We start from the raw sequence: 23,205 nt of genomic DNA on the forward strand, positions 1-23,205 counted from the left end.
GGGGTAGGACTGGATAAGTCTGACTTCTTCCTACTCCATTCAAGCATGTACTAGGTATAAGCAAATTGATATTGGATTAGCATTTGTTGGATATGTGTAAAATTATGTGTGTTGACATATCAACTGTCTTTACATGCTTGAAAGAATAAATCAATCACTTATTTCACATTACATTTTTTTTTAATTGACATTACTTTGTAGAAACCTGTTTTCACTTTGACATTAGAAATTTTTGTATTTTTTTAGTCAAAAAAGCCAAATTATATTGACCATGACAGAGTTATAAAAATCATTAAAAGGGTAAAACATCCAAGGGGGTGAATACTTTTTATAGGCACTGTAGTTTTATGGCAATGATAGGTTAGAGGTCAACTTACGTGGCTCTCCAATACGAAGAATTTCACACAAAATAAGTGTAAGCTGTATGCTGCTCCTGGCAAACGGACACTCGTGTTTGTCCTCCCTGCTGCTGTTCTCCAGAATAAACTAGTACAAAATTGCACATAGAAATGTAGAGCAGTTAATCATAGAATGAAGCCTGTGCCATAGTGCTGACAAAGCCCAAAACAAAACAACATATACTACCCACCACTCAAATGCATTAATGCAATTTGTTAGTTTCTCATGTATTAGCATCAGTGTGAGGACTTTAAATCCCACATAAAATATACAGTATATGACTTTATGCAATATATGAGCTATAATGCATAACAGTGATAAAACTTTTATTGTTTATGTAATAATACCTACTATATTCAATTCTGGACACAGAAAACATTTTCTGACTCTCAATGTTCGGGTGTCTTCACAGAAATATTAAATATCAAATACTTAAAAACTTTACTTTTTAAATTACTGAATACATAACAAATTGTGTTCACCCTGCTGTAAGCATCTGGATAGCGTTCAGCAAAATAGTCCATGGTGTCCAAAGCTAAAAGACCAGGAGGCGTCCTCACCAAGTCTTGACCAGGGTTACTGTTGTTCTAGGGAAAAAAAAAAAGATAAAAGGGTGAGGGGGGTAGAGATCAGAAGAACAGACACAACACAATAATGCAAATATGAATAATATTCCTGAGAGCAATATGATGAAAGTTCACAGACAAACGTTACAGGATAAGTTCTGACAGCAGACACTTACAGAGAACCCCAATTTCCTGAACTCTTTAGCGCAGAGCGAGCGTCTTCTCTCATGGCTCAGACTGTTCTCGCTGTCTGTCTCAAACGCTGCTTGTCGCAAATGGTGCAGCATGTCTCTCTGCTCCTGGTGCCAAAGGCGGAAGGACGTGACAAATGTTAACTTCATAAAGTGTTTAAATGTTTCATACTGTTGCACTGCAAACCTAGCAGACAAGTAGCACAGAAATCTTTGTACTTGCACATGGTCTTCATCTTTTCTGTGTGAAAAATTCCAGTTTTAAATGTGACAATTACTAAAGATTATGATTATTATGAAAGATTATGAGATTTGCCTGGAAAAATAAACAAACTGGTTTTGGGCCAAGGAAGAGCTGATTAGATTTTGGTGCAGTTACGGACCTGTGATTATCACTGGGGAATTACTGCATTTTAGTCATGAGCAGTTTAAGGTTCAGAAAATAACAGAGAAATTAAATGATCTAATATGCATATTGTTAAAAACAATGTGTATGGGAGGAACAGGGAGTCAGAGGAGAGTTCAGCAGTAGCAGTAGATGTTTTATCTGGGACTTGTACTCCTCACCTGGCTGTAACAGTCCAGAGGTGTCCTCATGCGCGGCTCCATGTGGTTCAAAGTAACTGACTGTAGGACATAGAGGTAGTGGGCCATCTCATCCTGGACCGAACCAGAACTATGGATGATGTTCTGCAACAAATACACTCAAATTTCTTCAACAGATCAGAGTGATGGTTTATTCACATTCACAAATGCACAACAGTGAGGTCTTCTTGTAGAATATTATCACTGAGATACTGGAAACTATATGAAATGCAAATGTAATACCTTATAAATGTATTGACGGAGATTCTTCTTATTCAGGAAGTCAAACATAGCCTAGAGAAGAGAACATCAAGAACATAATGAGCACAAGTAAATATGTTACTGAGGTGCAATGACATGTTTCTAACATGGGGTGGTGATATAGTGTCAGCAACATTTCAGTGGGTGGGACGAGGGTTAGTCTGTGTGGGACTTTGACCTCTACTATGAAACCATCCCTTGCTGGTACATGCATCTCTGACTCTGCCTCATTTTGTTCAGGACTAATTTGCTCTTGGATTGGCCAGACTGATAAGAAGGGTGGATATGTTGACTTACTATAAAAGTGAATGTGTGTGTGTGTGTGTGTGTGTGTGTGTGTGAGTGAGAGAGAGAGAGGGTAACAAAGACAGACTGAGGGCAAAGAGGTGAAGGGCTGAATGAAGGAACTGTTTCCGTACAATGAGAGAGGAGCAAGAACCAAGCAGAGGGAGAGAAAGCCGCAGCTGTCTGCAGAAAAGCTGTGATGACTAGACAGAGAGAGATAGATGGATTATTTCCAGCTTTCTGGCAGAAGTGGTGACTGACTTGTATGTACAAAAATGGTCTGGCTTGTGCAAAAAGTTACATGCATGCCACTGAAAGTCTGAGATGTCAAGAGTTTCCCTTTATATACAAAAAAACCTTTAATAGTAAAGAGTTAAGAACACTGGAAATGGAAAAAAAGGTAATTTGATGTGCATGCTGATTTACTACTGCAGGGACCACTGTCTGAGAGAACCAGACATTCAGGAAACAAATTAAATACCTATTTGTCTGCATTTGTGTAAGTGTGAACAACTACACAGAGAAAAGAAACGGCATCAGGAAGTAAGAACCAGGTTGTAGCAGCACCTGTCTGTGTGCATCCCCAGCTGTCTGTAGTAGGGCCATAAGCAAGGCCATGGCTTTGGTCTGTATCTGCTGATTTGTCCTAAGAAAAGTCAGAGAGGAGAGAATGACACAAACACACAATAATGTTTCACAGCTGCATGTTTACAAACAAAACAAGGATGAGATTAAATAAGGTTCTGGGTGTTTTAATGTTTTACATATATAACTTCCTATTACAGAGACAATGCCACTGTTCATCACCCCACCACGTCATTGCCACACTATCAGGGTTTGTTTTTTTTATTTCAATTTACTGAACAGATTTTTTTTTGCAAAATAAGACACTGTATCAAGGTAAAATGGAACTGTCCAAAGAATCTGTGATTGTCTTCTAAGAATGAGCCGATATCTGTTACTTACACCTGGAGGTGAGCGATAAGCCTCTCCAAGGTGACTTCCTGTTTGACCTGCAGGAAGAGGCTGTGGCTGCTCAGCACCATACTCTCCAGGATGTCCAAGGACACCTGCTGTATTGATGCATCTGTTGGCTTGTCGTTGACAAAGCTGGCAATCTGAAAGGGAAGAAAGAAGCAAGGCAACAGAGAGAAGGGAGAAAGGAGGTGGGAGTAGTGAGACAATGCAGCTAATCATTGAAAACAGAAAGACGAAAAGAGTAAACAGAGAGCGGCAGATATGGCACCTTCTTGATGAAGACAGATGAGAGGTTCTCCCAAGAAACTATCCCATGATCCATCAATTCCATGAAGGCTATCAGTGTGTGGGTCATGATTACATTACTCCTAAATGATGCAGACATACACAGAAAGAAATGTTATGTACATACATTTACATGCAGGTATAATGCACTCTCACACAGACAAACAGCATTCAGATGGACTGCTTGTGGGGAGTTCTTTCAGTAATTCAGTTACAGTTTGAAGGTAAAGATCTATACAAATGCTCAGTGTTCACCCTACACATTGCAGTAAAGTTCATCAGCGTTGTCTATGATCACAGAAATTGCTCAAAATACAAATTAACCAACAGACTTTAATCCTAATTGAAAGTGTCAAAGATGAATGGGTGAAGGATGCAATCTTATATTTATGGCCCTAAAAATATTCTGCAGGTATGCTCCACATTTGTTTCTACACTGGTTTACCCTGGCAGGATATGCTGAAACCACTTCAGCACCAGTGATATCTGAGGAACAGCATTCCATCCCATCCAGGGAAAATATTCATTCATTCTCACACACACACACACACACACACACACAGAGTACTAACTCATTAGACTCTTCTACTATCTTGACCAACAAGAGGTGTCCGTCTCGGCTGATGAACTCTTGAGCAAAGGTCATGTCTGTGGAAACACTCGCCAGTTCCTTCAGTGAGTCGCAGCGCACACCTGAGTCTGAGCTCTGGATGCCCTTAAACAAGTCCTCTGCACAGCGACCCTGCGTTCACCGGCATCAACACAACACACAAAAAATAAACACAAATGCTCACACACCCCATACTAAACAATTTTCTCCTTTCCTTGTTGGTCATAGTATTGTTGCTCTCCATTAAAACAAGGCAATGGCAGTGAAACAACGCTGACTTATTCTATTGTCTATGCATGTACTGTAGCTGATTCTGTAAATTTTCTGCATGCAAAATGCAAACAAAAGAGTGACAAAGACGATGTGAGAGTCCAGGCTGAAAGAAAACTTGGCTTAGAGCCTGCTGATTGCAGACTCACCGGTGCCTTGGTCAGACGTAGGATACAGCCGTTCTTAATGTCCAGGCGATTCTACAAACACACATATGTACACAGATGACAAAGCATACACCTACAATGGCACTTAGACTGCAAGGTAGAAAAAAATTACACAAATATGGTTATAAATAATAAATAAAGTGTCCAATATATTACACTGACATTCAAGTTTAAAATTTAGAAATACCTAGTTTTACTTTACAAAGTTAACTAATTCCAACTTCATGAAAATGTGTCCAAAAAGATTTTAAGCCTTTTTACTGGAAACCCAACTGAAAGAGTGATTATAAAGAAACATTCTCGAGGCTGCTGACGCATCCTGCAAATAACCACATTATTACACTGCGAGCCATCAAGCTAAGTGTTACACACATCTATAAAGAAGCTGCTCTTAAATAGAAACAACTGTTTAACTACAAACTCACTAATGCCAATGTCTGTAGGTTAGAACCAAAGGTAAAATCCTGTTGTGCAAGTGTTTTACCCTACAACAGCAACACTACGCGAGTCTCACTAAAATATACTACCACTGATAAAGCATCGCTGCATTTCTCTAAAGATATGTACTTGTATAGTGCTCCCTTTTACTTTGAAATAGTCGGAAGGTTACAGGAGCAAATGTTTCTAAGTCACTTGACACCAAGAAGCCAAGTGTAGTTTCAGCTGCTCTTGTCTCGTTTTCTCTCCCTTGGTCTTCTGCTTTTTCAGTCTGTTTCACACTCATTTTAAATACCATTAATGATACTGTGTCCCAGGCGTTGTGTTCCTGGGATCAGCCTTAAGTCAAGTAATTCCATGTACTTTTGGCCTCAAGTGACCTACAACCACAGACGGACAGAGATCACAGAATGCTGACAAAGTGTGAGTCACTGATTTCTTTGTTGTGCTTTGAACATAATTCACACCAGCCCTACTTAAACATCAAAACATATGAAGGGCTGACTCAGGTCTGCTGTAGTGTCTTCAAGTTGTACTCAGACATTTATGGCACTGATTCCCTGTTGTAGATAAATATTTGTGATGATTTGCATCTAGATGTAACTCACTGATTCAGTGATGTAGGTCTGCACTCCGTCAGCATATTGCAGAGCGTAGTTCTCAGGACCTAGGAGATTCCAGCTACACACACAAAAACTGATTAACTATCAGAGTAACACAAAAAGTGATAATGTCAAACATTACTAGAGAAACAGCAGAGCCAACAGCAACTTACCCATCACACACCTCCTTTATAACAGCAGACAGAGGCTTTTTCTGCATAAAGACACAATTAATTAATGTATTCGCTCACATATATGTAAATACATTTACATGACATAAATAGGTTCACATGGGGGTTGTAAAAACAGGACTTAGCAGACTCTACACTCAAAGTATTTTCTCTGTCAGGGATCAGAACACATGCTTCAGGACCACAGCTACTCTTGTTGGCTGCACACCTTGTTTGCTGAAGAAGAAATGCTAGAGCTCCCAGACGCTTTCTGAGCTGTGCTCTCCTCAGTGTCCAGATCACTTCCCCGTTGGACTCTAGCTATCCTGCTATTACTGGTCAGCCCCAATCAAAATGTCTTTGCGTTCTGTGGTAAACTCAGTGGACAGTCTGTTATTATTTGCAGGCTAGAAGGTTGACCAGTCAGATGTGTTTGATGAGGATGGTGGAGCCGATGAAAATTTTTGTGGGATTCTTCTGAGTGGACAGGATTGGTTGTAATCTAAAATTACAACACAACTTACAGTACAACACAAGGCCACAAAAATAGATATGAGACTGCGGTATCAGGGCTTTAAAAAGGTAAAACTGGGCTCTGTGTTCACTCCAGTTTCAATTATGCAGCATTTTGCAACTGCTGAACTTACCAGAGTTTAGTAAGTACCTCTTAAATCAATTGTCCCTCTGTTCAAATCTTCTCTAGTATGTAACTGTGAACAACACCCATCCCTCCTGTCTGGTATACATTTCAAACTAAAACTCATGCATAGTATCTTGTGCAAAGAAGTACAACTTCCCCAAAAGTTCTGGGAAATGCATGGAAAACTTCCCTGTCATCACATCTGGTAAAAGCTAAAGAGAAAAAAAAAAATACTATGGTGGGCATGGAAACCCCAAGCATTTCATATTAAAGGAATAAGAAAAAAGCATCATGAAATAATCATATAAATTAAGTGTGTAAGCTATACTGCTGGGTCAGCAATTTGTGAAATTGAAAAAATTAAAACCCAAACCAATGTTATGACATTTTATTCATTCATCAATTTCCATAAACAAAGTTTTTATTTCAGTGTAGACATTATTAATACAAAATACCATTTTTCAAAAGTCTGTTTTTATTTTATAGTGACATTTCCTCCCAATTATACTTTTATTTAATGTTGCTTTATCATAATGTCATTTTAAATAATAACATTTTCTTTCACAATGTCATTTTTCATTATGGTGGTGTTGTCCCTGCTCTTCCACCTTTCAGCCAATCACTGACCGGCTGTGTATTTTAAGCCAGCAGACTCAACACCTACTAATGCTGCTACAATTTTAGCCAGTTAGTGCCTGTTAGCTAGAGCAGGATCAAAGGTATTCTGAATCAACTACAGACGGATGCTGTACATAAATACAACACACAGACAAAAGAAGGTAGTATCTGGAGCCTTTTTAAGACAAATAAATAAAAGGAAATATTAGTTTCTTATTCCAAATTATTTTGGTGCTAAACCGGAACTAACTTCCTAAATCTGACAGCAACTGTCTGCAAAAACATTAATCTCTCCGTTTGTATACTGATTATTCTTAGAGAAATATATCCCCCAACCTGCAGTCAATGCTGCTGCATTGAAAAGAAATCACAGAAACAGTCAGGACTTTGATTTAATTATTCCTTCTTGCCGTGAATTTTGTCTATCAGGTAGCAATGATTCCTAGAATGTGAACCCACTTCGATCTTCTCCATAGAAAATAAAAAAAGTTATGGTTAGGTTTAACCAATAGTACTGATAGTGATGCTAGTAATATGGAGGCACACATTACATCTAAGTTTGTTTCTGGCAGTCCTCTAGCCAGAGATCACCTTGTGAGGAGGAGCCTGAGCAGCAGCACACATCATCACAAAACAAATAAGACACACGAACACACAAAAAATAAATCCATGAGAAAATCCAATACCTGCTGCATGCCTCCTGGCTTCAGTTGTCCCAGACCTAACTATACCTACATCATGCTAAGTTTAGAAGCAGCACAGCAGTGATTAGGAATACAGTATATAAACTGAATGTATGTTCTGCTCTGGGTGAATAAAACTGTGTGTGTGTGTGTGTGTGTGTGTGTGTGTTGTGGCCAATACTACTACTGCAGATTTTATTCCTTAAAAGACAGAACTCCTGAGCTACCAGCTAAACTCACAGCAACCAAAGACAAATATCTGACCCATGCTTTTAATGTTAGGGTGAGGTCATCTCTGTGTTCTTTGGGTAGATCAGCACATAGTATAAGAGTCAGAGGAACTGCTATCAGAAAAGGCTCAACTAAGGGCAAGAAAGTCCCACGGTGGTTCACTGTCAGACTGCCATGTGAAGCAAGGTCTGAGAATAGAGACTATATACGTTAGGATATTAAGATCATATTTTAATTATTGCTCAACAAAGTAATAGATGACTTAATTCACCCCCCTCTTACTAGTATTTGGAGTTTAACTGTGGTACAATTAGAGTTGTGTTTGTGTGTGTATACTACCTGGTCCAGTTGTATAAGCTGGGGGTAGGCCCCAGGCATCTGGATGGCTATCTTTACTATGTCCTTCTGCTGTGGCATTTTGGCACCTCTTGATTCCACCACTCCCTAGCTGTTGATTTATAAAAAAATAAATAAATAAAAAACCACACAGAAGAAAGCATCAGTATAAAGTGGCTCATCAGGTTATATTTAGTACATTTCAATACTGAAATGTCACAACCTTTACTAGAATCTGACAAATAGGAAAATCTTTCATGATAACTTCATGGAAGATGGATATGTAAAATAAACAATCAAAAGGAATATAACCAGTAAATAAGCCAAATAAAACAGCCTCTCAGCCTGATTTTGTCAATAGTAACATGCAAAAACCTTAGGTAAACTATGACCAGAATGAGATTAGGTTTGTATTTGATGAGACTACAAATCCCACAGTTCAATTTCACATTACATTTCACGCTGAAATCTTATTGCTGGGCTAAATATCTGATTCCAAACTTGATAAACATAACACTAAACATTTCATTATTCTAAAAAAAAAAAAAAATGTGGGCCTAGTCCTGCCTTAGGCTGGGAAGAACTGAACAATCCTTCAGTTCATCTGACAGTTTTCAGTTTTACCAAACAGAAACCTGGATTCACTGATGAGCAAAACTGAATAATAACTGAGTGATTTTAAAACTTGATAAAGTCAAAGCTAACAAACTGAGAGCAGTAAACTCGTGAGCCAAATGACTCATAGCAGACGAAGCAACTACATTTTCAGTATGAAGTTGTAAAACACTGCGTTCCTCTTTCAGTGCTTACTGATGGTGTAAAGCTGAGAGGCCTAAATACCATCTGTGCACACACTATGGATTGTTCACTCTTCCCTTTCCAACTCACAAACACACACATCATTTACACTTCCTCGGCCTTCAGACAGCATTTCCAGAGGATACAGAAGACGTTGTTGTGCTTCCAACCCAACCCCCTTCCTTGTCCTGCTCTTCCTCTCCCTTGCTCTCTGCACATGGAAACCATACAGCTGGATTGAAATTCTTCTGTACATTCGTGAGCTCATGATGAAAGGAGGTTGAGCTTGTGCCTGCTTGTGTCTGGTGTGATTAATAACCCCCACCTTCTGCATGATCTCTTGGATTGCTCATACAGCTTCACTCCACTCTCAAAAGAAAGACCTCACAGTTTATGGCAGGTTTCAAAGCAATAATCCTGTCAAACATCTGCACACCTTTACTGTCTTCTCACCTCACTTGCCCTGAGGCAGCCTCTTTCCCGATAAAGAACGCGTTCACGACAAGAATGAAAATGGGTATGGTACCTTTCCACAGCAGGGAAGGCCGATGCAGGAGTTCTGATTTTGATCAAGCAAATCAAGTCATTCTGGTACACTAGTGCTGGTGCTCAAACTCCCTCTAACAAATAACAAGCAGTTATTAAGGCTGCAACCAGCTTACAGCCCTAATCTTGAAAAGATCTCAGGGAATGCAGGCTTGTTCTAAAGTCCTCCAATATATTTAGCCTAAATATTAGTGTTGCGTGAAGTCAGCATATTAAAAGGTAAGCTTGGAGAAATGGCATGTTATGTCAAAGACTGTCTGTAGGTTTTAAGTTCAGTGCCTGTTTGAGCTGTATAATTATGAATTGTAAACGAGTTCATGTGTCTATCACCTGAACAGCAAAGCACTGGTCAGGCTGCGCTGCACTACAAAAAGAGGTAAAGAGAGGCAACTTTGTTTTGTCAAACCACTTCCTCACTGTTGAGTATGAATGAATCAAACATACACTGTAAAAATCAGCTGCATCTTATGCTGATGTTGTATTTGGCTTCTCTTTGGAAATGACAGGATTTGGCTTCTCTGCATATGAAACTCTGTATGATGATCCTCAGAATTACTAAATCAAGCTGTCCAAAAGGATAGAAATGTGGAAACTGAAGCTGGGTGATAAAGTAAAATATCATGAAATTCACTGTCTCAGTCAGTTTATTACTACAAGCAAGCAAATATTCTTACTGTCTGCAGGATGAACTGGAACAACTTTATTCACCCAGCAGCATCATCAAATCAATATTTTATTTTTCCCAGTACTGCAATGATTAGTCTATTAATCACATTACAGAAACATTTATTCTCCAACTACGCTGACAATCAATTCCTCATTTCAAATTATTTATAAGAAACAGTCTGGTTCAAGTCTCAAATGTGTGTATTCTCTGGTTTCCTTTGTCTCTTTCAACAACTTTAGGTTTTGGAATTAAAAACAAAACATGTAAAGACACCGCCTTGGGCTTTGAGAATTTATGAGCATTTCCCACCCATTTCTGACATTTTATAGACAAACAAATAATCCGTTAATCAGGAAAATAATCTACAGATTAGTTGATTAGAATAATGATTAGTTGCTTACTTCGCTTTATTATGAAATACATACAGTTCCATCAGCCTCAGTTGTACTGTGTTTAGTGCCAACTGGCAAATGCTAAACCATGATGTGAACATGGTAAACATACCTACTAAACATCAACATCACTGTAAGCATGTTAACATGGATTTAGTTCAAACTACAGTTATACCTGTAGGTACTATCTCACAGAGCTGCTAGCACAGCTCAATATCAAAGATGTAAAATGACATTTTTAACTAAATAAGGATTTTGCAGTGCAATTTCTGTGCACGACTATTAATCAATGAAAATTTTGAGAGACCATCAATGTAACCAAGCAGGTAGAAGCTTTAATTTCAGTTTCTCTCCATTATATCAATAGAGATATTAAAAATGTATGCTTGCCTAATGTTGCAATGCCAAGATTATGCAGATTTTCTGCTGTTGCAATTACCAAAGACAGATTAAGTCTCAAAGTTACAAGATTTAGATCAGGGTTTGCCTGTGATGATGACAAAACACCCTTAGACTACATTCAAGATGACCTGCCTGAACATGCTTCAGGCCTCAAGTGACACTGGACAAGGCTCAGCCTTCACTGACATTATCCCTTCATTACAACAAGACGAAGGACAAACTTTAGCTTCTGCATTAAACCCTGGATTGTTTCCTCAACATTAAAAAAAAACAGGCTGAGTAAGCATGGTAACTTGTATTCTCATTTATCAAACTACTTTCTCAACATTCTACATTTGATGACATGGCAGGCCGGTAATAGGATGTGTTGTAAAAAGTACTAATGAGAAGACAACATGTAATTCACCTTTTTTTCAGTGTAGCAAAATCATCTGTCTACTAGATAAGCTCTTGTCACATATTTGTTGCCATACTGTGAAATCAGCCCTGGGTTTCTTGTATACCTTAGTTCATGAGTCTTGACAGAAAAGCTGCTGATCAGTAAAAATGTGCATGTTGTTTGAGGTTTCCTTTTCTTAACCCAACACAAGACATAGAGAAGGTTTTCATCAAAGTTTCCAAAGAAGTCACCCACTGAAGTGTATGTGCAAGTTAGTGCCGGTACTTGTCCGTGCCTGTCTGTGATGTCTTCTAAAATTAAGTTAAGTGCAAGCTCAAACTACGCCATCTGTATTTGCTGCTAAGCAAAAAAAGTAAGGTGTTAGTACACGACTCTCAGTGCTATTGATCCCAGTTAAGATAAAAGATTATCATGCAATAATCAATGCAGGATAAAGAGTACATTTAGTTTTGGACAGTTTGATATACAAACCAGCCATCTGAAAACATCTCCATTAACAGACCAAACAAGTAATCCCACTGCAGATTATATAGTATTTTAAATAACTGTTAATTTTAGTAGAGATGCACTGATTGCAATTTTCTTGGGTGACTCCAATTTTTTATTAAGTCTGACCTGCTGATTCTGATTTTCATTCTAAGAACTGTAATGGACAGCATACACAAACATTTTTGCAACCTTTCTTTAGTGAAATGTTTAACTGTATTAAAGTTTTACATTTCCATCTTTCTCTGAGCCTTTTTGTTTTTTTTTACAAACCTCCAACTTAGTATAAAGAGCAATATTTGTACTTATCCAAATATACACGGGAACAACACATAATAGAAACAGAATTGTGTCTGTTACTACTGAGCACATACTGTAGTTCTTTTTGAACAGAACAGAAGGGGTAGCACAATTTGATCACTTGAATTGCATCATCAGAAAATCCTAACCACATTAACAGTTACCTCATGGCCAAAATTATTGGTCACCCTGCATTTTTGTCAGATAACACACCATTTCTCCCAGAAAAAATGTCACAATCACAAATTCTTTGGTATTCTCATGTTTATTTCTTTTGTTTGCATTGGAACAACACGAAAAGCAGAGAAAAAGCCAAATCTGATCCATTCCACAGAGAAATGGACTGGACAGAATTATTGACACCTTTTCAAAATCATCAGAAATAGTTTCATTTCCAGCATGTGATGCTCGGTTAATTTGTAATGAAACTCACCTGTAGTAATCAACAGATGCTAGCGATATAGAAATCACACTCGCAACCAGTTAAAATGGAGAAGTTGACTCAACCTTTGTGTTGTGTGAGCATGGAGGAAAAAAAAAGAGCAAAGAATTGGCTGAGGATTTAAGAACCACAATAGTGGAAAAGCATGGACAATCTCAAGGCTACAAGTCCATCTCAAGAGAAAGACACACATCTCAAGGTGTGTTCACTGTGCACAACATTGTCAAGATGTTTACAGCCCATGGCGCTGTAGCTAATCTCCCTGGACGTGGATGAAAGAGAAAAATAGATCACAGATCACAATGAAGGACTGTTCGAAAGATGGATTAAAAACCCTGATCAACATCCAGACAAATTCAAGTTGACCTGCAGGCACAGGGTGCAACAGGGTCATCTCGCAATATCCATCGCCATTTGAATGACAAGGGACGCTATGGTAGGAGACCCTGGGGGCCCACTGCTGACACAGAAACATAAAGAAGCCAGATTGGAGTTTCTAAAAACTTGCATTAGGAAGTAATAATCCTTCTGGGAGAATGTCCTGTGGACAGATGAGACTAAAACAGAGCTTTTTGGTTGAGCACATCATTCTACTGTCTTCAGAAAACAAAAAAGAAGCCTTCAAAGAAAAGGTCCCTACAGTCAAATACGGTAGAAGTTCACTGATGTTTTGGAGCTGCTTTAGGCACTGGAGGTCTTGACTGTATGTATGGCATTATGAAATCTGAAGACTACCAATGAGTTCTGAGGCACAGTGTAGGGCCCAGGTCTGAAAGCTGGGTCTATGTCAGAGGTCATGATCTGACAGCAGAACAATGACCCAAAGCAGACGTCAAAAAGCACCAGACATGGTTTCAGACAATGCACTGGAGAGTTCTGAAGTCGCCAGCAATGAGTCCAGATCTAAATCCCATAGAGCACCTGTGGAGAGATCTCAAAACAGCAGCTGGGAGAAGGAACCCTTCAAATCTGAGAAACCTGGAGCAGCTAGCAAAAGAAGAGGGGTCCAAAATTCCAGAAAACAAAATAGTTTGGCTCTTTTTTCTCCAATATATAGTACACTCTGTTAAAGTGCTGAAGTACAGCCAGCTAGTGTGTGCCTGTCTGTGGGGACTGACTCCTTTTAGGGGGCAGCTTCAAGCGGCCATTCAAGGAACTGCAGGTTTTAACACTGCCCCTTTGGCTTCATTTCTCAGCCTCTGAGGTTGCCACTTGATGCCACTGCTTTCGCAACGTTGACTGACATATCTCCAAATCTGATTGGTACAGAATTGGAAATCTCAGTGATCCACCAGTCAATGGTCAAGGCCAATCATGCTGAAAACCGCCCACTTCCAATCTCTGCCAATCAATCGGTGCATCTCTAATTTGTAGTCCTATTAGGTTTTATCAGAGACAACTTTTCTGTTTTTCTAAACATGCGTGACATATGTGACAAAAACAAGATGTTTTTTTCTGAAGGCAAACCACTGACTCAAGCCACACACTATTGTTAGTAGACTGACAACACATCACCACATCACGTTCAATAGGGGAAGTTATAACACCTACAATACAGGAAAAACTCATTTAGGCATGAATATACATCTGTCATATGCACTGGAAAGAGAGAAATTACTTTGCTTCTGTAACAAAACAGACCTCCTTTGACACTTAGCCCATACTGATTCATACTCTTAAAAGTTGTTTTTAAAATTTCAAATTACAAAGATAAAATGAAATATCCACCATATTCAGCAGCTGTCAATCGCCTTTCTTCTATGAGCAGTTTGCTTCATTAAACATAAAACCACAAGTACGCCCTTTTGTTAGGCTCCAAAACCCCTGGACTGACAGACCCTCTCTCATCTGTGTCTCTGTGTGTGTGTGTGTGTGTGAGTGAGTGTGAGAAGCACACAGCAGCCAGAAATGCCTAACCTGACAGGATAAACACACACTTAGCATAATGTTATTTCAAATACAGGAATAAAGCAGAAGAAATAGTGAATAGATACTGAATAACGTTACCACAGACGAAATTCTTGGGTATTTCAAGCTCACTTAAGCTTCACTTTGAACGTTTAACAGAAGAATGTAACATATTTATTACAATAATACAGGTCTGTTTTACACAGAGAAATACATGTAACTTAAGTGCTACAGACCACGACTTCAGTAAAGTCATGTGCTGCTGCCAAACTTAACGTTATGTTTAAGCTAGCATTAGTTAAATATACAAGTAAAGGTCAAAACAACACCTGTACTGTTAGGACTTATTTAAAACTGATGTGACTTCTGCCAGAGGTCTGCGATAGAACCGTGAGAGTCAGCTGCAAAGCTTTTTTTTTTTGTCTCTGATTGCGTCCTACCTGCTTTGAAAAGACAAGTCGAGGGCTACTGTCCTGCAGGAACCGCCGCTGTTGAAGCCACAAACATTTGCAGCTGTTATCTTTTCCTTCACAATGAACAAGATTGAGTTCCCAGAAAATAGGGGGGGTTTTCTTGAGAACTATCTGAACTCGTCGGCTAAGCAGGATGAAGATCCTTGTAAAAAGTTTTCAAGAATTATTAGATGACTTAAAAGTTCCGGGTTGATCGTAGTCGTTCGGATCAGGGTGAGCCTCATCAACCAGATTTAGACAACAACGTTCCGGTTGCGACTTTCGAAATAAAGTCCTCCAATATATTTAGCCTAAATATTAGTGTTGCGTGAATATATTGAAAAATATCCCATGAGAAATAAGCAGTCACTCTTCATTTATTTCATTATTTTTATTTCCATTCAGTTACATCAATAAAAGAGTATACCTCTAAGTGTGTTTTAACACGCCATTAAATAACTTTGTTTAATTACAGCTCTTTTATTTCGAAAAACAAATAATATGGCCTGCGTTATGGAAATGCTCTTGCTGCTTATACCGAAATACACCAGTTTTTCTTCCAAATTTACAAGAGGTAGTAGCCAAATAGAACAAATTCAAAGTTCCAGTCTTGTGTCGAAATTTGTTCAGGATGTGTTTCCCCGTTAAAGCTAGAGACGCTCGCCCCCCTCACCCCCTGTGGTTATGGTTAGGATAAGGGTAGGGTTCAGGTTAGGGTTAGGTGTTAGGGGAAACACATCTCCACACCAGGAAGGATTTAGCTGGTTACAGCTGCCATCTGCTGTCCCCTCTGTTTCTAGGAGATTTTACATACCACGAATTTCCAGTACTAATTACTATTGTAAAAATTAGATTATATGGATGGATGGTGTTCCTCTTTTTACATGTAATTAGGCCAGTCCTCTTGCACCATAAAATGATGAGGCTCAGAGAAGACATAATGTATATACCATCCACACAGATGACTCAGTATGCAGCAAGTTGACAAATGGAATTTCAGGTATAATACACCTTAATCTTAGATCCTTGTTACCTTCATCTTCAGTGGTTCAAAGGTAGACAGAAGCCACTTGGAATTTGTCAGAGAGCTTTTGTAGGACTCCAAGAATACTGTATGTGGAAAAAGATTCTTTGGTGTAATTAGACAAAAATTAAAGAGGTCCCTGAAGAAGACCTGCTCCACAGTGAACATGAGAATATAGTAACAGTTCCCCACAGAACATCTGTGAAGAGACCTGAAAATGGAAGTTAACAGACATTTCTCATCCAGTATGATGGAGTTTGAGAAGATCTGCCAGGAGTGTTAGGTATTTTTAGTCAGATAGTTATTGGTTAGGTACTTTATGTATTAGAAATGTTTAGTGGAGATAGGATGTCTAGTTAGACTGTTAAATGCTTAGTCATGCTTATGAGTTTCTACAGGGTACATCTGGTCAAGGATAACTAGAGAGAAGAGTTGATGACTGTCAGCAGACAGGATGTTTAATATTATTATTATGACGTGTATAACTGTAGCCTTAGCCATAATATGTTCTTATGTTTAAGTCACGACATGTTACTAGAGGTCGTGTGAGAATGTTTTTAGCTACACACCACTTAATCAACAGACACACACACATTGATTTGCTTCATGTTTTGACTACTGCTATGACCAGCTGCAAAGCTGGTAACAGGGACGTCTCGGTTGACGTTTCTGTGTAGTATGGGGCTAGCCCAACCGAGGGGATATAATGTATAGGCCTGGTTTGGTTCGTGGTCATTCATCTTTCATCTGCCTGCGTGCAGTTTGGAGGTGCAAGATACCTGAGCGTGTAATGTTGATTTTTATCTGTGTTCATGGAATAAATCAGCACTGTTTTGAAGTTACTTGGACTGTCTCGTCTCTCAGAGTCAGTATGGTAAAAAGTACCGGGTACAACAGGAGGAATGACATAAAATGTCTAAAAATCCAGGTTTGTAACACTTGTACAGACTCATCCAAGAAGACTCATGGTTGTAATTGTTGCTGAAGAGCTTCTACAAAACACTGAATTAAGGGTCTAAATACTTTGTAAAAGAGAGATTTAAGTTTTAAATAATTTTGGAGGAAAAATTGTAAATACATTTCCCTTTGCCATTATGGGTATAGATTGATGGGCCTAAATTAAATCTATAACACGATTGTGTGTGGAAAAATGTAGGGTCTTGAATACTTTCTGAAGCTATCTGTATAAGTTTTTTTTAACCATTGTGAAAAAGATCTTAAACAATAGAAGAGACTGTATGACATCAGCTGCAAACGCCCATAGAATCTATTAACAGCTCATTAGTCAGTGAAGCAATTTATGTTCTGTCCATTCACTTACATATTGGAACTATCATACTGAATGTGTTCAGAGCTCCTGTTACACTGTACCTTTCACAACTATCATTGCATTTGCATTTTAAAATACAAGCAGCTTATGACTTTACCTACTGTTTATTTTAATGTGACTGGGCCTAAACAACATACTTGAAATTCATTTCACTAACTAAACGTACAGTAAAAGCTTGCAGGAAAAACCTCCATATTAACATTGCAACACATTATTTAAATAGAAAAGTAAGAAAACCAGACAATACACAAAGAATACCAAAGTGTTTATTTTGTTTCATCTGATGCAGTTACAGCTTATCGATTGTGAGCTTGTTAAAAACAATCTGTAGGACTGAGTTGCACAGGTCAGCACACCAACATGATTAATTCAACCCAGGACTTCCAAGTTACTCACAACACTGTGTAGGCTCAACTGGCTGCTGAGCGGATGAGAAGCAACCAATCTGTCCACAGTGATGTAAAGTGCAACGATGAGACAGGAGCCTTGGACAAAGCAAAAGGTTTTGCTGATAAATTCATTTACCTGTGAAGTGTAGCCAGAAATTAGTAGCAAAAGTCATGTAATAATATAATCTAGCAGGTATAAAAAAAATAATAAAATAAACGCTATTCTCTACAAGCAATAGCTGATATACACAGTACATATGTTATCTAGGGTAAAACAGGACATTATTACACAAAATATGATTTTTACAGAAGAAAGCACTTAATATGTACTTTAACAGCATAGCTAACAACTCATCCAAAACTGCTACTAACCTGTCTCCTGCACACAAAGTATTAGTGCTTAGAAGTCAAACTTATGATAGGCATTAACAGAACATCGTAAAAAACTATTGAATAGTGATCTGGGACAAATACACACAAACTGAAGCATATTTCATGACATGATTATATTCACTCCATCGGTAAAACACTTGCATCCTTTCACATACAAATTAAGTACAATGGTATCCATATACATATATTATAGAAAGCCAATCACCACAGAACTCATTTTGGAAAAGACAGAAGAAAAAGCTATTCTTCTGACATACACCATTTATATACAAACCAAAGCCAATAAAAATCTGCAAGTTCCAAAGGTCCAGAGGCAACATGAATCTGAAAGCATGCATTTTTATTTTTTCTTTACAATGAAACCTCTCAGTGTATACATGGCAATACTGAACCTGTTAAATAACAGGATAGTCATGAGTTGGAGTTTAGGTTTTTTTTTTTTTTTTTTTTACACATTTTAACTACTTTGTTGAACTAAAAATGAATTAAAGGATTTAGGAATTTAAAACATCACTCCTACTCTTGCTTTTCACTTTGTATCAAAGTTTATTTGTCTCAGTAGCTTAGCATTAAGATCCTTCTTCTCTAATTGAACTCCAATAACACTTCACTACTGAATGGCTTTTTAAAAACAAAGCACTTTATATATACTGTCAGTCAAAAATTTGTATTGTTTTACAATATAGAAAATAGTAAAAATAATTAATCCTTGAATGAGTGGACTGGTAGCATAGACAGTATGGTAATTTGAGTCTGGTACCTTTATCTGCAAACTATTGCTCAGTGTTATAAATGTAGATCATGATGACTATTGAGTCTTGTGTGCTGATAACACAAAATATATATTCTCCATGTATATGAGGACATTACATGTTTAACCAGCTGTGTTTGGACTCCATTAGGCCTGGCTGTGCACCCTCAGTTTGCCTTAACTCTTGACCTGATAGGCTTCTCTTTTTTTGTTCCTGGACACATCTGCCAGAGAGCATTAAATACAAAACAAGCCCACACACAGACGCACAAGCACACTCATGCTCAATATGGCTACACATGTTCACTCACAGGCACACAGGAAAGCTGATACACAAACATAATGCTTTATAATATACAAGAATCCAAAAATATAATTATTTGCCATTTATTTTGACTGTATCCTTGGAAAAGTGGTGTGACTGAAATGTTTTGTTCTGGCCTGCACTTGTTCATGATGCTGTACATCAAGCTAGTCAGCTCAGCTTGAGCTCATCATGCCAGTGTCTTCGAACACTTAAAACATATTGGCTTTCTTGTACCACTTCTCACCCTCACTCTCAGTGATGAAGCTAGGGACAATGAAGGTAGATTAGCGTGTTTGGTTAACTGTTTCCCACTCTGACAATAATCTCAGGGGTCAGAGGTTGAGAACAGGGACATCAAAGAGATCACACAGGCCTTCTGTCTCATCCAAGTTGTATATATAGTCGTGGTCGCTTGGTGGTGGGGACAAACGGAGGAGAGGCGAGAACACTGGAGGTGAAACAGAGAAACAGATGAGACATGGGGGCCATGTGCTGAAACATATTCAATACCTAATCACGTCATTACCTTCTACTGTAATTGTCTTCTGCTTCTCCATCAGTGTGCCTTTAAGCAAACTTACCTTCGGATGACATCAAGTCCTCCAAGAGGTCTCCACTCATGATCTCTGCCAGAGAAAGAAAAGAAATGAGTGACCTTTCAGAAACCCTCTAAACTATACACTGAGAATGTTACATAACTGAACAGTCTTTGGCAGACAGTTACCTTTTGTTGGATCAAACATTTCAGAGAGCTCTTTGGGAAAGTCCAGTACTAGAGGGAAACCAGACCATTCATTTCAGCTATACAGTAACAAGAGTTAAGTTTATGAATCACACACACACAGTATCTAATTCTGTGGGAAACACTGTATTATAACAACAAACTCACATTCAGAAGGATCTGATTTAATTGGTTCAAACATTGCAGAGCCAGAAGAGGACACAGATCCATCCAGTGAGGACGAGGACTGAAGCTGCTGTGGGACTGTAGCAGGTGTATCATTTGTTGGGGTGAGTGGCGTGGTGCTTGTCACCTCTGAAATAAGAACAAGGCAAGACAACATGCTGTAAGTGACTAAACTGACAAGACAGTGGCATCATATTAGTCACAACTAGCTCAGTATAAAAAACAAAAAATATAAAATGGGATGATATGTTAAAGAGTTTACTCAGTCATAAGTGTGTGCTCCTTTCCGGCTGTTAAGGACAAAAAAACAAAAAAAACAAAAAAAAACTGCACAAGTTGGTGGAAGGTTGGTGTGATGTGTGGCCTGTCCAATTGTAGAAGGTTTCAGCTATTAGTTAAAGCCCTTTTCAGACATGCGCTACAACCCTGAACTTAACATTACCTGGAAGAGCTTTATGTGAGAACACAAATGTCCGAGTCATGTTGGACCAGACCTTAAACAGATGATACCCTGCCAGCAACCTGGTACAAAGTCAGTGTAATGTCTGCATAAGCCCATGTGTGAACAGAGCAAGTTATGGTCTGGAGAATTCCCACCAAGATAGTGGGCAAGCTGATATTTCTATCATGTGACTGGTGTGGAACCATTGACTGGCAACTTGGGATATTGTCAGGAGTTTATATATGAATACAGTTTAAGTGTGTCTCCACCCTTAGGCAGTAAGAAAGCCCAAGTGTTGTGGAATAAATACCCATAATATTTCAGCTCCAATGCGCTCTTCAAATGCTCATCCCTCCCTACCTGTCACTGAGGCTGTGTGATTGGCTGCTGTAGCTGATGTTGTGGTGGGACCAGGTTTTGTAGAAATGACTGGAGCTGCTTTGGGGACCTGCAAGATAAAAAGATGAGAATTCATAACCCTGTATGATGATGAAAACAGGATTAATATGATAAAAATAAATAAATAAAAACACAGAAGTTACATTGTCCTGAGTCATTTTCTATGGTGATTTAAATTTTATGAACACTATTTCAAACACAACAGTCATGTCAATGGAACAAACAAAAGAAATTCTGCCATCTTGGATTCAGTATTTTTATCACCCTCTTTTTTGTCTCAATACAGAAAGACATCTTGAGAGGGGACAGTCTCTTGAGTAACAAGATTAATACATAAATAGTATTAATTGCACAAGTGAAAGTTATCTGTGTTGACCAATGAGACAGCGGAGGATGGCTGGGAGGTAGGTGTTGGTGCTGGGAGGTTCTGAAAGACATCATCTGGAGGAGGGACAGGCAAAACAACAGGAGAGGCACTGGACTGGTCCTTATTGACCAACAAAACCTCGATGGGACCAGATGAGCTCTTCAGACGGATCTGGTATTTCCTCTGTCCATTGAGGGCCTGGATACACACACACACAACCACCCAATCAAGGACGTGAGACAAAACAACAGTAGGTAGACAAGAAATACCAAACAGCATGTACACACAACTTACAGCTTCTGGTACAGGCACCTCTAGTTGTGTGCCAGTGGGAGCACGGATTGCTAGGAGTGTGTCTCCTGCAAAAAAGATGCGATTAATGAGCCATTAAAAGTTTTTTTTTTTTTCAGAACAGTCAAGATAAGGTGACAGACTAAAATGACAAAAGTGAGATAAATAGAGAACATCTTAAAAGATTACCTTTGAAAGCTCCACAGAGGTCTTCATGTTTTACATAAGCCATAGTAGGAATGTGTTAAGGATTAATATAATAAACACAAATATAATAAAAAGGTTTGCACTTTAAAAATGCATCAGGAATACATCTCTGACAAACTGCACTACATAAGTGAAACATTGTTGGTTAATCGAGGACATGATGATCTTCTGAATACAGCGCCTCAGTAATGCTGGAAGACTCAGAAAGGACAAGACAGATTAAAAATGGGTCAAAACTATGGCAGGAGAGGAGATATTATGACTTTTAGACTGCAGCTTCAAAAGCACTGGATTCTACAATTCAAATAATTAAAATGAACAGCACCTTTCCTCAAATTTGCTGTGGCTGTTAAATGTCAAACTTCATACCCTCAGCTTGTGAAGCAGGTGTGCTTTCAAAAATGTATACTCTCAGGCTCTAATGATCATAGGGATTATTTTCTTACACTTTACAAAGATTGCTCCTCTGGTGTCAATATTGGTCAGGCTTCACTATAGTGTATAAATACTGACCCTGAGTGGTCTGCACAAAGCATATAACAATGAGTAACTCATAATGGCATGTTTGCAAATGACTGCAAAATGTTTTCACAGTCCAACACAGTTGCCCTTGTTCTTAAGGAACAGTTTAACCCCATAATAAAAATGGCAGTCAAATTCACTAAATACTTTCTATAAACAGGTGAAAGCAGGTGTAATATAGTTGTGAGATGGAGCTTTGAATGCACCGAGACCAAATGGACTGAGGTAATAGAATCCACACAGAGAATGTATCAGAGGACACAAAGCTACAATTTTCCACTCACGGAGCGGCAGCGAGTTCCAGTAGCTCTGTCCTCTTTTGTGTTTTTTTCTTCCGTGCTTTCTGAATTTGTCTATCAAGATCGGTGTGTGGTATCTGTTCTTATGGTGTCTTGTTGCTTGCTCTCTGTTGTTTTTGTCCCTTACTGCTGCTGAACACTGGAATTTCCCCACTGTGGGATCAATAAAGTTCTACCCAGTTTACTACAGTACTAGTGGGAACAGTTGCATAGTGCTGTCTGTGGCTCTAGAGGACAAAATGACTCTAGTGATGTCTAGTGAAGAGCTATTTTAGATGGGCTTCAAGAAGCACAAATGATGAACCAATCTTTGTAATCACTTATCATTCAGAATGCAACAGAATCAATTCATGATTGATTACAAATGTTATAAAAGTTTCCTGACAAAGGACTATAATATGTCTCCTTTAAATCAACAACAAACAGTTACATCACTGAAAACCAGTGGCGGCCCGTCAGGGCCAGCAAG

General features: G+C 38.6%; 2 protein-coding genes across 2 annotated transcripts in view; both read right to left on the reverse strand.

The window, feature by feature from the left end:
* The window catches only part of elmo3 (engulfment and cell motility 3), a 25,634-nt gene extending 10,259 nt beyond the window's left edge, over positions 1 to 15,375 (reverse strand). Inside the window, exons 1-14 of the mRNA XM_020604387.1 lie at positions 15,097 to 15,375; positions 8,319 to 8,427; positions 5,811 to 5,851; positions 5,644 to 5,716; positions 4,580 to 4,630; positions 4,123 to 4,292; positions 3,534 to 3,633; positions 3,254 to 3,405; positions 2,855 to 2,933; positions 1,985 to 2,035; positions 1,724 to 1,846; positions 1,142 to 1,264; positions 882 to 986; positions 378 to 486 (exon numbers count right to left, since the gene is read on the reverse strand). Coding sequence (XP_020460043.1) covers positions 378 to 486; positions 882 to 986; positions 1,142 to 1,264; positions 1,724 to 1,846; positions 1,985 to 2,035; positions 2,855 to 2,933; positions 3,254 to 3,405; positions 3,534 to 3,633; positions 4,123 to 4,292; positions 4,580 to 4,630; positions 5,644 to 5,716; positions 5,811 to 5,851; positions 8,319 to 8,396 — 1,255 coding nt within the window. The 5' untranslated portion in view covers positions 8,397 to 8,427; positions 15,097 to 15,375. The remainder of the gene's footprint in view (positions 1 to 377; positions 487 to 881; positions 987 to 1,141; positions 1,265 to 1,723; positions 1,847 to 1,984; positions 2,036 to 2,854; positions 2,934 to 3,253; positions 3,406 to 3,533; positions 3,634 to 4,122; positions 4,293 to 4,579; positions 4,631 to 5,643; positions 5,717 to 5,810; positions 5,852 to 8,318; positions 8,428 to 15,096) is intronic.
* Positions 15,376 to 17,714: 2,339 nt separating this feature from the next.
* Positions 17,715 to 23,205, reverse strand: part of e2f4 (E2F transcription factor 4) — a 16,373-nt gene continuing 10,882 nt past the window's right edge. Inside the window, exons 4-11 of the mRNA XM_020604327.1 lie at positions 21,898 to 21,941; positions 21,712 to 21,776; positions 21,427 to 21,615; positions 21,012 to 21,099; positions 20,192 to 20,338; positions 20,027 to 20,074; positions 19,884 to 19,928; positions 17,715 to 19,750 (exon numbers count right to left, since the gene is read on the reverse strand). Coding sequence (XP_020459983.1) covers positions 19,635 to 19,750; positions 19,884 to 19,928; positions 20,027 to 20,074; positions 20,192 to 20,338; positions 21,012 to 21,099; positions 21,427 to 21,615; positions 21,712 to 21,776; positions 21,898 to 21,941 — 742 coding nt within the window. The 3' untranslated portion in view covers positions 17,715 to 19,634. The remainder of the gene's footprint in view (positions 19,751 to 19,883; positions 19,929 to 20,026; positions 20,075 to 20,191; positions 20,339 to 21,011; positions 21,100 to 21,426; positions 21,616 to 21,711; positions 21,777 to 21,897; positions 21,942 to 23,205) is intronic.

Source organism: Monopterus albus, unplaced genomic scaffold (genome assembly GCF_001952655.1).
Source record: "Monopterus albus unplaced genomic scaffold, M_albus_1.0 scaffold65.1, whole genome shotgun sequence".
NCBI lineage: Eukaryota > Metazoa > Chordata > Actinopteri > Synbranchiformes > Synbranchidae > Monopterus > Monopterus albus.